The sequence below is a fragment of the Sparus aurata genome, chromosome 2, assembly GCF_900880675.1.
Source record: "Sparus aurata chromosome 2, fSpaAur1.1, whole genome shotgun sequence".
NCBI classification, from domain to species: Eukaryota; Metazoa; Chordata; class Actinopteri; order Spariformes; family Sparidae; genus Sparus; species Sparus aurata.
Genome location: NC_044188.1, coordinates 34,376,008 through 34,391,856, shown reverse-complemented (window position 1 = coordinate 34,391,856; position 15,849 = coordinate 34,376,008). Strand labels below are relative to the sequence as shown.

Genomic DNA, 15,849 nt, shown 5'->3' with positions numbered 1-15,849 from the left:
AATATAGCTATGACAAGGAATTATATGTAGACTGGTGTAACTGTTGGAGACAGTATTTCATGAGTTAATGAAGTGGTTTAAAAAGTTAATAAATGAGTATAAATTCATAAATAATTTAGAGTATTAAAAATGAGAGCGTAAAGAGAAAGAAAGAGTTTCAATGTGAGGTCTATTTTATTTTGAAAGGTACGGTCACTTGACCTTGTTGTATGAGGAATTGTGGGTAGAAGGAGACCGCGCGCTTACAGCAAAGAGAGTCCGGTTACATGGCAGACGCCTGGTCAGAAAAGAAAACAGACTACACTATGTTCTAAAGGCGCACACGGTAAATATACTTTTGTCTGCCTGTGTATTATTTTGGTTATTTCTAATGGGACTGTATTCTGTTTATTATTTTGCGCTGCATTGGCCTCACTTAGATTTTTATGTTTCAGTTTTCACGGTGTCTCAAGATTGTTTGTCGTGTCGTTGTTGGAGGTGAATGAGGAGGAGATAAAAAGATGAATCTTGACATCAGTATGATTCGTGGCCTTTTTCAAGAACGAGTGTAGCTACTGCGGTTTTACGTTTGTGTGTAATGTAAAACATGGACCGTGAGGAGCGAGGCTGAGCACTATCAGTGTCTGACTCAGAGTCAGTTTCTGGCTCTGATGGCTCACACAGGTCGGGCTGGGTCTGTCCGATGATGCTGCTAGCTTCCATTGTTACTGTAGGTTACATCCTTGTACAGAACACGGATGTGGCTCCCCTCCCACGCGTGGGCGTGGTTCCAGCGCCTCTAACTGGCACGCCCCCACATTTCACAGCAGAGAGAAGTGCTTGTTTTTCCATGATTTTGAGACCTAATTTTATATGCTTGGCAATTTTTTTAAATCTTTAAAATTTGGCTCAGTGGTCAGTGACACATGTTTCTGTGGTGTGACAAACTCATAACACAAATCTATTTCTGCTTTACACAGACTTTAAATGTAATTTTCTTTATCATTTTAATTAAGGTAAAAAATGAGCAATCTTGAAGAAGAAAATGAAAATGCAATTTGGATGATTTATTACTCATTTTATTTATGAGTCAAAAAATGCAGCTATATTCTGAAAATGAAAAAGCATTTCTGTTAATCTTTTTAATTTGAATTATGAAACACATTTTCTTCCATAGAATACATGATATGACAAATACAATTTATACAAACACAAAAGAATTCTAGGGGAAAACTGAGAATCATGCTGTAACAACTTTGTTGCTTGAAGTTTAGACAAGTAAGGCAAGTGCCTTACAAACATCAATTTTTGGGCATCCATGTTTCCCCTAACAGATGTATTGTCGAGTTCGCACATAGGAACTCTGACTCGATATGACTAAAAATGCACTTTCTCTTCTCTCCTCCAACATACAGTATTGTTCTGTTTTTATGTGACCCGTGTTACCATTTGTATATGTGAATATTTTGACATTTATCGACGTGTCTTTATTCTGTTGCACTGATACTTAATGTGAGGAACAGCATTTCATTTATTTTCTTATGGAAGTACACAAAGAAATGTCAATACATTTAATCTGAAAAAAAGGAAAAAAGCAGGCAGAGAGAAAAATAAAGGAAAATTAATGTATTTCTGGAGTTGTTGGTAGGAATCATAAGGTTGGTTTAAAATGTAGGTAGCTACAGTTGTTGTAGTTGTTCCTACTCTTGCCAAATCAAGTTCCGGCAGTGAAGAATTCATCACAACTGAACACACACTCATGTTGTAGTTTAATATCAGTGTTTCAATCATTCATGATTACACACCTAAGAGGCGATGGCATTGAACAACATTAGTCATTTGTTAGAAACTCATTATTTTCAAATATCAGAGGAGCTCAGAGGACAAATCGGCGTTGGATACTTTTACTTTGTTAGATGCTTCCAATCTGCTGAGTGAAATCCAGGAGTTATTATGACTTCACTCAAAGTGTTGTGATTTGTTGTGTAAGTGTACCAAGGTTTTATCAGTTTTACTTTTTCCCCTCCCCCCTTAGGGACTCAAGACTACTGAATTCAACCACACCTAACTTATGAACTTAGTGGAACTGATAATCATTGGCGCAATTTCCATCCCTCAGAAATCAATGTTTTAAGGAAAAGTATGGTTTATAATGGTATAAAAGAATATAATTAGAATTATAGGTTTTAGAACACAGGAGTACAATATCCAGTAAATTACAAAAGTAATCAATAAGCATGATTTTTAATTATATGCAATGTTTGTGATAAGGGAAACCATTTTATGTGTAAGGTGTCCAGACCAGCCACAGGTCCTGGATCTCTACACCATCACAGATGTCAGACTGATGTCACCGTTGATCTCCAGGGTGTTAATGTGTTGGAGGGAATTGAAACGATGTTTAAAGGTGTGTGTTTGCATCCCATTGGCCACGATCCTGAAGGAATGACTCTCACAACAGACAGTCAGCTGAAAGACAGAAGGGGCATCTTAAAATCAAACTTTTTAAAGACCCTTCCTGAAAATAGTCAAACTAAACAACTTCTGACAGTGTATTTTTTTTAATACTACCACTCAAAGTTGCCAAGGTCCCATATTTTGAGAAACTGCAGACATGTCATGCTCAAATGTGAAGCACACACACACAAAAGAAAATGATATCTTCTACTCAAACTTGGGAGGCTGTTCACATTTGGTATCAACATGAGCTCTGTGTGATACAATCACAGTTTTGAGTCCGTCAGTTCACACGTAGCATTATCAACAACTTAATGTATTGAATTTAATGCCATATTTAAATGAGCCACAAATGATTTAGATCCACATTGCTATCCCTTAGGTCTTTTCCTTGTGTCTTAGTCTCTCCCATCTGCATATGCTTTGCTGTCTAGTTTGGCAAGTTCAATATCAATCATTCATTTCATTTCATCATTTTAATCCCATATTGGAAATGTCAGGATATGAGGCACCTGCTGAAATCCTTTTTTCCTACAGATTTTTTTCAATAAACCTTCAATCTTCAAGTTCAAAGTGCATCTGTGATCTTCTCTTTCATCAGTTTAACAAACACCTGCCAGTCACTAACAAGCTGGACAAGCTTAAATTGCACCTAGGTGCTATATGATGTCTATTTATGTTTACGCTCTGTAGGAGCTGACTTGCACTGATCCACTCAGTGGATAACCTGCGTAGTCGTGCTGCTGTGTGTGACCACAATACCTCAGGTTCCTGTCTGATCAACGGACGGTAAAAAAACTTTAGTTTGCTTGTCGACCTCTGACTGATAGAAAGGCAACTATTGTGCATCTCATGGCTGCTGTGTTATTATTTTGGTGCTTTGCTGAGTGCCTGCTCACCTTCATCTCTTTTTACTAACCTACACACACACACGTTCGGAGTGATGCGCACACATAATCTTATGAGGGAATTGTTGGAGACTAATGGTTAATAACATTAGATCCATGTGTCCCATAGTAGCGATGCTACCTTTTAGAAACAGTAGCCCCTTTCACACAGAGATGCTACATTATCATGCAGTGACGTTTCGCCAATTCTCTGCTGTTGTTTGTTCACACAGAGCCAATCAGTGCCGCCGTAAAGAGGAACTGCAGTGTAAGTCACACAGAAAGCCGGCGCTGTGGCTCCTAAAGAGACTTGACGGTACATGTCATGATGAGGATGTCTGTGTGTTTTCAAGGTGTTTCCCCGGCGTCTTCCTGTTTATCTAAAACCGCCGACAGTTTCTAATCATATGGATGCAGTTATAATGTGTCGTGATTGAGATGCTGTCCCACCAAACATCCTGGAAAGGGACAAAGTCCGCTCTAAATTACATAATCACCATCAGTAAACTGGAAGCTGTCTGACTCTTTCACTGGCAGGGAGGGAGACTGTTTCTGGGGGAAAGTTCACTGAAGTCTCGGTCTGGAGGGCTGACTGTCGCAGAGATTTATTTCCAACACAAACACCTGGTGAGTCAAAGTTTTTTGCCGGTGACAGATGCTGTTTTTTGGGCAAAAATGTGATGAAGAGTCAGTAGGACATGCGGGAGGACAGATGCTTCTCCACGTATATATGCAGTATTTTTTTCCGCATAAAAGTTGCCAAAGACATTTACAGTTACTACATTACTGTTGTTTGGTCCTGTAACGTTGCTTTGTGGGACATTTCTCTGTATTTAGTTGAGTGAACGATCCGTGTTATTATTAGACTGTCAGACCAACACGCCCTCGATACGCGCCGCCGGCTTATCTGTCACACTGGTTTGGTTCACCAATACTGCACCTCTGATACTACCTCCAGAGGCAGATCAGCAATGGAGCAAAATTTCACCCCTCGCTGCCTCCAAGACGTTTACGAATTGGCGCAGGATCCCCGCATCCAAACGGCAGTGTGAATGGAGCTAGTGTGTCTCGTGGCAGCACCACTACCTTTTGAAACAGCGTGTCACCGCTCCGCTCAGTGCATTGACTTACTTTGGCCTGACGTGCCCACGAACACACACGCACACACACAGACGCAGCAGTTGTAGTTAGCGACTGCTGTTTGTTAAGGGAGTTGGTTTATGGATCAATGACAAGCTTTAATAAACACTGGTCATTTTTACTGGGCAGTTCTCTGTGTATTTTGCACATCTAATATCATAATAGCTGGTTGAGTTCATCTAATTATTGATATTTCTTGAATATTATCAGTTTTTAGTCAACTTCAGGACCTTGCAACTAAATGCATATAATTTGATTATTGATCCCTGATTCCAAGGTGGTGCTCAGGTAATTATTCATAATTATATTGATTAACATTAATTACTTAATTAGGAGTCAATAATCAAATAATATTCCCCATTGATATCAACAGCATTTATATTTGTCATTCATTATTTGTCTCTGTACTTAATAATAATTGAGAAATAATCACTTAATATCCCTGGATGTAATTATGGTGTCTTTTGAATGCTGGAATTTTTAAGCTAAATGTTTCAGGGACAATTGAAATGATGTTACATATCAAACCCAAACCTGATGTTGATACCATGTATGGACAGCCTATTGGAGTATCAAGTGCTGGTGTCATGAGGGGGTGTACTTGGCCCGTAAAAGTGCTTGGGCATGTGGTTCCAATGACATATTCTATTCTATTACTAGTGACGCTCCACCTCGACTAGGTCAGTGTGTGCAGTATGTAAAGTAAATAGAAGGGTACCGTGAAAGGCTGTCCCCTGCGGAAGGGCATCCCTCCACCGCGTTCCTCAGTGCCCCACTGTACCCCTTGCTTGGCATTCCGAACCACAATGTTCTCATCAAACCGTGGATTGTAATGCAGAGCAATGCCAGAGTGATGGCAAAGATTCACACTGAACCTGAGAAGACAGAAGAAAGAGTGAGCACAACATGAGCTTGGACCTCCTGGTCCATAAGGAAATGCTATATGGATTTTTAAGTCTGCAAAGAGGAACTGCTCATATGTCACAGATTAAAGTCAGTTTATTAGTCACAGGAACTACCTAGCCTCTCGTAATATTCACTGTCATTTTGGTCAACTAACTGGACACACTTTGTGTCATAAAATGCATATATAGAGGTAGTACCAAATGGAATGGAATCACAGGAATGTTATGAAATATAACTCTGGGTTTGGTAAATCATCTGAAATACATTAAACCACAGTGTTATAATAGTAATAATAATAAGAATAATAATAATAATAGCAGGAGTTGCCAAAGTAAGTCATTTTATCTTCTACAAATAGTGGCCAACACCAACTAACTCACTAACTAACTAACTCTGAAGAGTCATTGTAGATTCTCTATATAAATGATTCTCTGAGGAAATAAAACTTTATTGCTGGGCCCACATTTGGTGTTTCCGAATGGTTTAGGAGTCAGAGTTCTTCAACCACCTTCTCTGGGCAGCAACTTTGACTATGACAGGTCATCAGGCTGTTTAATTAGTTATTTTACTGCTGGAGAGATGGCCCTTGCATCAAAGTGGCCCGTCTCTGCAGTAGAAAGAGATATTTTTGAAATTGGTGCTACAAGACCAAAGGAAACAGAACAATAGCAGTGGTATTCCCTCGTGCCTAAAAGGTAGAACACCTACAACAACCACAATGCACTGCCCCACACTGGACCAATAAACACTCCTGCCGATCGATGCTTGGTTTTAACTAGTCGTCTGTTTTGAAACATGAAAGAGTAAGTAGTCTTGCAGATGGTAACAAACAATATTGTATTACAGCCAAACAGTCCACTAAAATATGTTTCTGAAAACATTTTAGACAGAAACAGTTGGAGTAGTAACACAACAGTCTGACGGCCCTCACTTGATACAAATGAGACAGTTGCGGGCATACAAAACTATGAGAGTGCACAGTACACACTTTCATGCTTCATTTGGTGGATTACTGGCAGAAAGAGTGGGGGGCAGACAAAATGGGGAGAAGGGTATTTGTGATGATACAAAGCTGGCTGAACAGAAGCAAAGTTCCTGTTTCAGTTTCAACTATATTTTAAAATAGGAAACAGGTTATATTCCGTTCAGAGAATTAGATTATATTAGATTAGATTAGATTAGATCAGACATTATTTATCCAACAATGGGGAAATTCACCAGAACAAACCCTGACAATGAAAAACGGGACAAAAAGCACCACACATGATGATATTTACTCAGTGGCACATGCCATGAGAAAGGTAAACCAGATGCACCACCTTCTGATGATTATGCAGAAAAATATAGACCATCACAATGTGAGATTCTACCATATGTATTTCCTCAACGCTTTAACAGTTTAACAGTTTATGTCTGCATTATACGGTGGCCCAGAGGTGTCAGGCCAAATACAAAAGCCACAACACGAATACAAAAGCCACAACACAAATACAAATGCCACAACACGAATACAAAAGTCACAACACAAATACAAATGCCACAACACGAATTGTGGCATTTGTATTCGTGTTGTGGCTTTTGTATTTGTGTTGTGGCTTTTGTATTCGTGTTGTGGCTTTTGTATTTGGCCTGACACCTCTGGGCCACCGTAGCATTATCATGTCTGCAGATGTTGAGAAAGTAGGAGCCATGTTGACTGTAGATATTGAGCTCTCAATAAACAAGCTTAATCTGAGACTTTAGCTACACGACCTCGTGTACAACAGGCCAACTGCAGAGAGGTTTTCCTGTATCAGGACCTTTAGTCTACAGGCTCAACATCCAGTCTCATGATTCCTCCTGCAACTGAGTGAAAAAGTCACACCTCATGTGACTAGCCCCTTAAGAGGCTGGTGGACCAGCATGTATGTGTGGTGTGATGTCTTGCATTTCATTTCGGTGTACGTATCAACAGGTTAGAGCAGACACACTGGCTGCATGAGACTTGCTTCTCACGTGCGTGTATCTGGAGATGTCTACAAAAATAGACTTGTAGACGGGTCATGTTAACATCATACCAGTGTTTAACTACAGTTTTAATGTCTGTACCTCTTTTTACTTTCTCTCCCACCCTCCCTCTCTTTCCACCTCCTGCATTCTCACTCTTTCTACTGGGGTAAAGGAATATTGCGGCATCACATTTATTGATAATTATTAAAGGCAAACGCCATGTAAAACAGACGGGGCTGGCAGGAGTCAAGTTGCAGCAGCCACTCGACAACGCAGCCACCACTATACAATCATCCAGTGTGTTCAGCCTGTCACACAGAAATTCATAGACTGCTCTTCGTACACAGTCCTCAGTCTTGAGGTGTAAAGTTATGTTAATTTCAATAAAGTTGGTTTCAAAGTGAAATCCAGCAACAGTTGATGAAGTCAGACCTTGTGGCACTAGGGTGAACAGTCCCCTGCACAGTGATGGTCCTGCCAGGTTGAAGTCCACCACTGATGATGCTCTTGTATGGAACGGCCTGTACAGAGAGACAGTAGGAACATTATAGAAATGCACTCACAAGCCCTTCCTGTTTTAATACAAGAGTATCAACATGATAAAACTACTGCTGGTTTGCTCTCACTTTAAAGAGTAACACTGTTTGCCATTGAATCACTGAGTAGGATATAGCCAGAACAGCTCAATGCTTCACAATTCAAATCTGCAGAGACATGTTGCCACTTTTAAACCCAAGATTTTCTACAAACCCTGTAATAGAAAATGAATTGGTATGCTCTATTCTGGGCTAAGATCCATCCTCTTTCCAAGTTTTGTGGAAATTGGTTCAGTAGTTTTTGTATTATCCTGTTGACAAACCAACCAATTAACCAACCAAGATGGGTGAAAACAGAGGGGGGAAGTGGCATTGGCATGCCACCAATGCAGGGTCAACAAAACCCAAAAGAAGATGATATCAAACCTGCCACAACAAATGGCAGTTGATATTATACTCTGTATATATGAATCTATTCTACTAGAATGTACATTTCTTGTATTTTTGTTTCGTTTATGTTGCTCTTGCGTATATATAGTTTATTATTATCATTACTACTAATATTATTATTACTACTACTACTACTATTATTATTATCATTATTATGATTATTATTATTATCATCACCATCATAATAATCATTATTTTTACTATTATTATTATTATTATTATTATTATTATTATTATTATCATGATCATTATTACTACTATTTTTTAAATCATTATTATTATTATTATAAACATCATTATTATTATCACCACTTTCTGCCTGTTATGGACTTTAAATGGGAGCAGCTGTAACGCAAGCTATTTCCCCTCAGGATCGATACAGTATTGCTGATTCTGATTCAGATTCTGATTGTGAGTGTTGGTTTTTCTTGCAATTTTTTTGAGCTGATCCCAGATCAGCATTGTAAAATGTCTGTAGAAATGTAACTTCACACTGCTTGATACTTACAGGCATTGCAGGAGGAAATCCAGGCTGCGAGGGGAATCCAGGCTGCAAGGGGAACCCAGGCTGTGAGGGGAACCCAGGCTGCGAGGGGAACCCAGGCTGCGAAGGGAACCCAGGCTGCGAAGGGAACCCAGGCTGCGAGGGAAATCCAGGCTGAGAGGGAAATCCAGGCTGTGGTGGAAAAGCTGGACAAGCAGGAAAGGCAGCCTGGGTGGGATAGGCAACATGTGAAGAAAACGCAGGCTGACCAGGAAATGCCAACGGACCAAAACAAAGGGAAAACCCTTAAATCTCATGAACGTAATTACAATACTGTTTATATGCTGTACATGTTAAATATTTCTGACCTTCTGATTCTTTTCATTGAGTGCACTCACATAGAGTACAGGAAACGCAGCTAAACGGCATTTATGCATTGCATTTATTCTGCTAGGATTCTCACCATTGCATTCTGGAAGCCAATGGAGGCAATTTCTACTTTCCCGACTACAGAGATGGTGTCCACCTGGTGAAACGGGATGCGATGTCTGTACTCCATAAAGTGACAGCCATTGACGCTCAGCTGGAGAGAGAAACATGGAATGTCACATTTCTGAGCATAGAAACATATTTTTGGATGCACATAAATCTGATCTTTTAGAGAAATTGTTGCCATGCAGAGAAAGCATCTAAAAAACATTTTGAATTATTTTTCATAAACTTAAATAGTTCAACTCCACCCAGTTACCATTCTCCTTACTATGCTCGAAACCAATTACCCTATGAGTGTAAAAGATGATAAAAATAAAGAAAAACCATGAATGAAAAGGTGTGTCCAAACTTTTGACTGGTACTGTACATTCATAACGAAACAGGATATGTCGATGTAGTGAAAAAAATATGCTATACCTTGTCACAATGTCACAACTCTCACAAAATCCGTCACTGGCACTACACACCTGATAGGAATCTCGAGTGACTGTGATAAGTAGGCTGAAGGTGGAGCCGGCAGGAAATGGAGAGTTGCGGTTCCTCTCTTCAGTGCCCCAGCTACCATACTGGAAGGTGTTGGCAACCACATAACCGGGGTGACTGTCATACCGCGGGTTAATATGGAGAGCAACATCTGCATTGTGCCCGGAACCACACTGTAAATTCACATGGAACCTGGAGAAAAACATAAGTCACCATTTAATGGCGGTTGTGGCTCAGGGGTAGAGACAGCATCGTGTTATCAGAAGGTCGCTGGTTAGATTCCCCTGGTCTGCATTTCGAAGTTACCTTGGGCAAGATACTGAACCCCAAACTGCTCCTGATGTGCTCGTCAGCAGCTTGCATGGCAGCCACCACCATTGGTGTATGAATGTTTGTATGAAATACTGTAAGTCACTTTGGACAAAAGCGTCTGATGAATGCTCTAAATGTAAATGTACACGGTAAAAAAGAAACTGTCATCATTTTGCTTTTTATCAAAATGTGTGTAAAAATGGCCACAATGTGTTTTAATTGTCTTTTTTTTCTTGTTAAACCTACATCGTTGTTTTCTATGTTGTGAGCAATGGAACCCAAACAATGAATTGCAGCACGAGACCTTTTGATACCCTGTGATGTTTTTGACCACGACAGGTAGTCCAGATCGGGGATAAAAACATAATGTTTTTATCCCCTTTATTTTTGTATCTCATGGCCGACACAATTATGGCACATATCAGTACAATTCATGTGGTTGTTCACAACTAAGCAAACACTATGTGCTGATAAAGTCCATTTGATATAGCCAAACATATATGTACATATATATATAGCCCTGCGAGCTCAGTTGGTAGTGCATACACTCAGGAGTCAATGAGAATGTTAGGCATCATTACACTGTGTGACACACTGAAACTATCTACATACAAAAACACACAAAGAGACAATAATCATAGTAAGAGTGAAAGCAGAAGTGCAGAAAAGAATCTTAGAACAGGATCATCTGACCAAGGCAAAGAGCGAGAACCAGAAACACAGGAAACTAAAACTATTACATTATAATATTTATCTTGCAGTGTTAAAATTGTGAAAGACGCGTCCGTAAGGGTTCATTGACACCCCCGCAAAATGACATGTGTTACTGCCAGAATCGGCGCTAAACTAGAAGTTAGGCAACTCGGTCGGCGGAAGTCTCGATGTGCATGCTCTATGGCACACCAGCTGGACAGCCAAAGCCACAATTAAATCTCATTCCGTGGGAAACACTGTCTTGTTAATTATTCAATAGAAGAAAACTTAGTAAGATGGTTTCATGAAACATTATATTTGGTGCTTCTACTACTTAAATGATGAGGAGCAGAGCAGTCTGACCTATCAGCTCCAGGCAGGACTCGTCCACTGATGCTGATGGACTTCCCCTCCTGCAGACCACCATGGATTGAGCCAGTGAAGGGGATTCTCTAGAAAGGACAATTAATTAATAAATTAGTAAAGAACTGATTTTCATTACTAGTAGACCAGCAATGGGGAAAGGTATCCTCAAGGATGGAAATGGAACGACAACATTATTATACATATAGAGGCCTAAGCCTCAATCATGTTACTTCTACTACTATTACGGCTAAAACTACTACTACTACAACTACTGTTGTCTAATAAAGACATGTCACTGTTAGTGAAGAATTTTTGAACTCACTCATTTGAATCCAGGAACTAGGGTTGTTCGGTATACCGGGGTACTGAGGCATTTAAAACGGTACTATATTGCATTTGGATGGGACCGGTACTTGCAGCGCGGCGACCTCGCCACGTGACGTCACCGCGTTGTAACTACAGCTGAGAGGACGAGGAGCAAGCCGGAGCTAGGGGGAAAAAAAAGAAAAAGCAAGCAAGCCGGAGGAAACAGCTAGCAAGCGAGCGAGCAGCGTGGACTGGAGCAACAAACGGAGCAGGAGGAAAGCTTGGAGAGGGACAGAGAGAAAGAGAGGGCGAGGGAGAGAGGGAGAGAGAGAGAGAGAGAGAGAGAGCACGGAGAGGAGAATGGCTGCAGCAACCGTCACCACGCCGCAACTTGTGGACAAACCAGGGGCGCGAAGTGCGATATGGCAGTACTTTGGCTTAAAAACAAATGAGCAAGGCGAGGCAGTTAACGCTGATGCACCACTGTGTAAACGGTGTTTTAAAACATGGCTAAAGGCGGAAACACCTCCAACTTAGCCAAACACCTAAAGGACAAGCACCCAGCCCTGCACACTGAGTTCAGGGAACGACAGGTAATTTACTCATGAAAAAAAGCCACATTCAGTGCTAAAAGCAAGCGCCACCCCCCTTCACTCTTAACAAAAGTAGCTCTGGAAGAAAAAAAAATAGAGCTGGTTTATTTATATTATATTTATATTATATTTTCACAGTGATTTTTAAACTTTTTGCCATACATGTAGACATGCTGATTTACAATAAATCTGAAGTGGTCCCTTTTTCCAGAGCTGTAAAATGCATACATGCATGATTTTTATAAAGTAAACTTTTACATACACATTTAGCCATTTAACATGTTATAAAGACTAGTAACATACCATTTAAAGACATTGGTCCTACTAAGAAAATGTTAGTGTTTTGAATTGTTTTTTATTTTATTTATTTTAAAATTATTTAAATTAATTAAATTAAATTAATTTAATTAAATTGTTTTTATTTCAAAAGCTTGTCTTTGTGGTATTTTATTTTATTTACTGATTAATATGTTATTGTTCTAAGATTTTCTATTAAAATAAAGTCAGTAATGACATTTTTTGCATTCTCTTTTTATTTGAAAAAGTATCGAAAAGTATCATAAGTATCGAAATACATGTTGGTAGCGGTACCAATACCAAAATATTGGTATCTTGACAACACTACCAGGAACTACAGCAAACATGTACTAAAACAAAAAAGCTAATTACATTTAATCAAATGGTATTACTGGGTACAGATCTGCTCTTGCAGCAACACATACAAACATTGCTAGCCGGCTAAGCTGCTGCTCTTTGCCCATGTAACAACCTTGTTCCTAAATCTCTCATGCTCCCTTAACATTTTGGAGTAACTTTTCCATCTCTTTAACATTTTGCACATATGTGTATTTTGTTTTAATTTGTGTGTTTTAATATCATTATACTTATCAGTATTCATAATTAGTTTCACGATTCTCCTGCAATACTCTTGTAATGTAATGTCTCTTGGGGTTCCTGTGTTCATTCCTTCAGTCAAAAATAAAAGCATTTGTGTTTTTATGTACACATGGTGAAACACTTTATTTCCCCCCATATCATTATATTTCCTGGCTTTTCAATATACATTACTGTGGCCAATGTATGAGTTAAGTTTTACACCTTCTCCTTAAAGTCTACACAGTAAAACTGGGTGATATGGCCTTACAAAATAATTGCAGTAATTTAGGCTGTCCCACCATATACAATACACATACAATGCAATACAATACAGTAAAGTGTACATGGATATTTTGGATACATTTATATCCTCAAAGGCACTTTATGCACTAAGTGGGTAAAGACAAGCGGCCTATGAGCAGAAGAGGAAGTTGGGACCCTTTTTTTACTGTAGTGCAGCCTTTAAAACCCGGAAGAGACCAGATCCAATCATGTGACGATGGTGGTATTATAGAAGTATACTACAGTCATCACTCTCAAGCTGACAAAGATTAATAACGCAAGTTTCCATATAAGGAGTGTGAAGTCTGTCAGTGTATGATTAATAATCCCATCTGTTTAAACAAGCCTTTGTGTAAACTGTAATCTTCGACGGGTAAAGTTCTCAAAGTTCTCATTCTGTTTGAAAACACTTTTATAAAACATTTTTACAGTCAATTCAAATGTGTATTTGATTATGGTATCAGATTGTGCTTAGGCTGTCATTTTATCATTTCATTTCATATCATATCATTTATTTCCCATCACGACCAGCCCGCATCACGTCTCCCCCCCTCAGCCGAGGGATTCATAACGCTGCTGCCGAAATTAAGCGCTCTGCTGATTTTAGAGCAAATGATGATGATGCGTTTAAGATGCTACAAAGTCTGTACTGAGAAGACGCTTCTGAAGGTTCACAGGCACTTCGGTAGAACTTGTGCTAAAGCAGCCGCTGAAGGTAACGGGACGGACCTGAGATCCGGCCAGGAACAGCTCTCTTCACCGCTCTGCTAACATGTGAATTGAGAGAAATGAAGACTTGAAAAGAGTTGAGGAGTAGAGTAGAGTAGAGTTACTCACTGGGCTATAAAACGGTGACTGCTGGTTGAAAGCCATTGTCCAAACTGGAAGCGTGCAGGTTTTCTGAATTGCGAGATGTGTGCTCTGGACTCAAAATGGAAGACTTAGTGAAGCGTTTATCACGCAGATAGGTTTCGATTTCCATACAGAAGGCGGTGTTAAGCCTGAATACCGTCAGCCCTGTCAATAAAGTTTACACAAGGTCCCAGAGAGACACTGAGGACGTTTCTGTCCACTGACATGGAAGATTTTCACTAACGTTCATGTCGGTGTTCAAACTTGTCACCAGCAGATCTGAAATACTCTTTTTCTGCTCAATCATCTGTCCACATTTAGAAAGAACAAAGCTGGTGTTCAGGGTTAATTCCACTGTCTGTGCCTGCCTTTGTGCATAGCCCATAGAGCCAACATTAGCAAGTATTTAACATCATATTAAAACCTATGAATGGACATGAACACAGCGAGCTGGGTTTATTTTGTTCCATCAACGTGAAAAACAGCATTACTGTCTTGTTGGCTAAATTCAAATAACCGCCTCAGCCCCAGCCACACATTGGTCCAGTTGTTCCAAGATGTCCGTCTTTTCTCCAGTACAGCCTCTTGTTTTTAGGGAGGGTTCTTACAGTTGCACTATGTAGCTTTGGAGAAGAAAAGTAGATACTCAGAAAGGTTATATTCACAGTATTTAAGAGGTAGTAATACAAACTCGGAAGTATGTATACCATATAGTGAATAAATAAGTCTTCCTCAGGAAAATAAGCTCTGTAGAACACTGTTTAAAGCTGAAAAGGTGTCAGGGTCTGCCGCATGTAAAAACAAAATATCATAGTATGAAATGGTGTTGTCCTTTTAGCTCAGTTTGTTTTTTCGGTCTTATAAATGAAGACAATTTGTTTATTTAGTTAGTTTAAGCATTAACTTTTTTCTCTTCTGATTAGAATGTATTTCCCAAAACTACAAAGTGCAACTTAAGGAAGAAAATACACATTTGGAGTGACGCCTGGGAAGAGCCCTTTGACCTCCAGATCAATCAAAGGACGTCTAGACCCGGGTTGATCACTATGTTAAATGTAGTTGTTAAGACGTTTGATGTGTGTTTTGTGAAGTTTTTTATTTCTGGTTTTCAAAACCAATGTTATCAGGAGGTTAGTTTGTATAAGAATGCTTGTTGTCATAACTTTTGATTTGGTTGCGGAATTGCTTGTGTTTTCCTAGTCTTAGGAGGTTTTACTTTCCTAAAGGCCAAGGATCTTGGGACATTCTACTTAACATCAAATACACACAATAGAAAAGATCAGGTCTATGATTCTGTGATTCTGTTTTGGGGAACAGGTGTTTGGAACAATGAGAAAATATGCCTATGCAGGACTGGTAGGGAGTTGCGGGGATAATTCATTATCCCAGGGACGATAGCAGGGACGTGCACATGATTACAGAGGGGCAGGGGCTTAAAGTCAGAATAGGGCAGTACGTGCACGCAGTACTGCATCAGGCCTTAATAACACAACATGTAGATTAATCAATGTAAAATGAATAAAGAAAGTACTTATAGAAAGCTAACTACTTAGCTGTGTATCCTGTGTAGCTGTGAGTGATTTGCAATTGCCATTTCTTTTGTGTCAACAAGTTATTGTCAACATGAGTTTATTCACATTATCATAATACTGAGGATTGGAAGACATGCAATTCAGCTGCAATTCTTAAAAAGCAATACAACACTGGTTTATTATTAGGCGATTTATTGGAGGACAAATGCAAACTAGAAATACAGGCTACACATC

The 15,849-nt window shown here is 39.5% G+C and overlaps 1 protein-coding gene across 2 annotated transcripts; it reads right to left on the bottom strand.

The window, feature by feature from the left end:
* Window positions 1-1,729: 1,729 nt before the first annotated feature.
* Window positions 1,730-14,222, bottom strand: LOC115574269 (galectin-9-like). 2 transcript variants are annotated; one of them, XM_030405697.1, is made up of 8 exons: window positions 14,069-14,222; window positions 11,172-11,260; window positions 9,788-9,995; window positions 9,292-9,411; window positions 8,853-9,092; window positions 7,791-7,879; window positions 5,182-5,338; window positions 1,730-2,448 (listed from the first exon to the last, which is right to left on the bottom strand). In XM_030405697.1, the coding sequence occupies exons 1-8, from the start codon at window positions 14,102-14,104 to the stop codon at window positions 2,302-2,304; spliced, it is 1,086 nt and encodes a 361-aa protein (XP_030261557.1). In that variant the 5' UTR covers window positions 14,105-14,222; the 3' UTR covers window positions 1,730-2,301. The 2 variants fall into 2 exon arrangements, with proteins under 2 accessions (XP_030261557.1, XP_030261567.1); XM_030405707.1 differs by having other exon boundaries at window positions 8,853-9,056.
* Window positions 14,223-15,849: the final 1,627 nt, after the last annotated feature.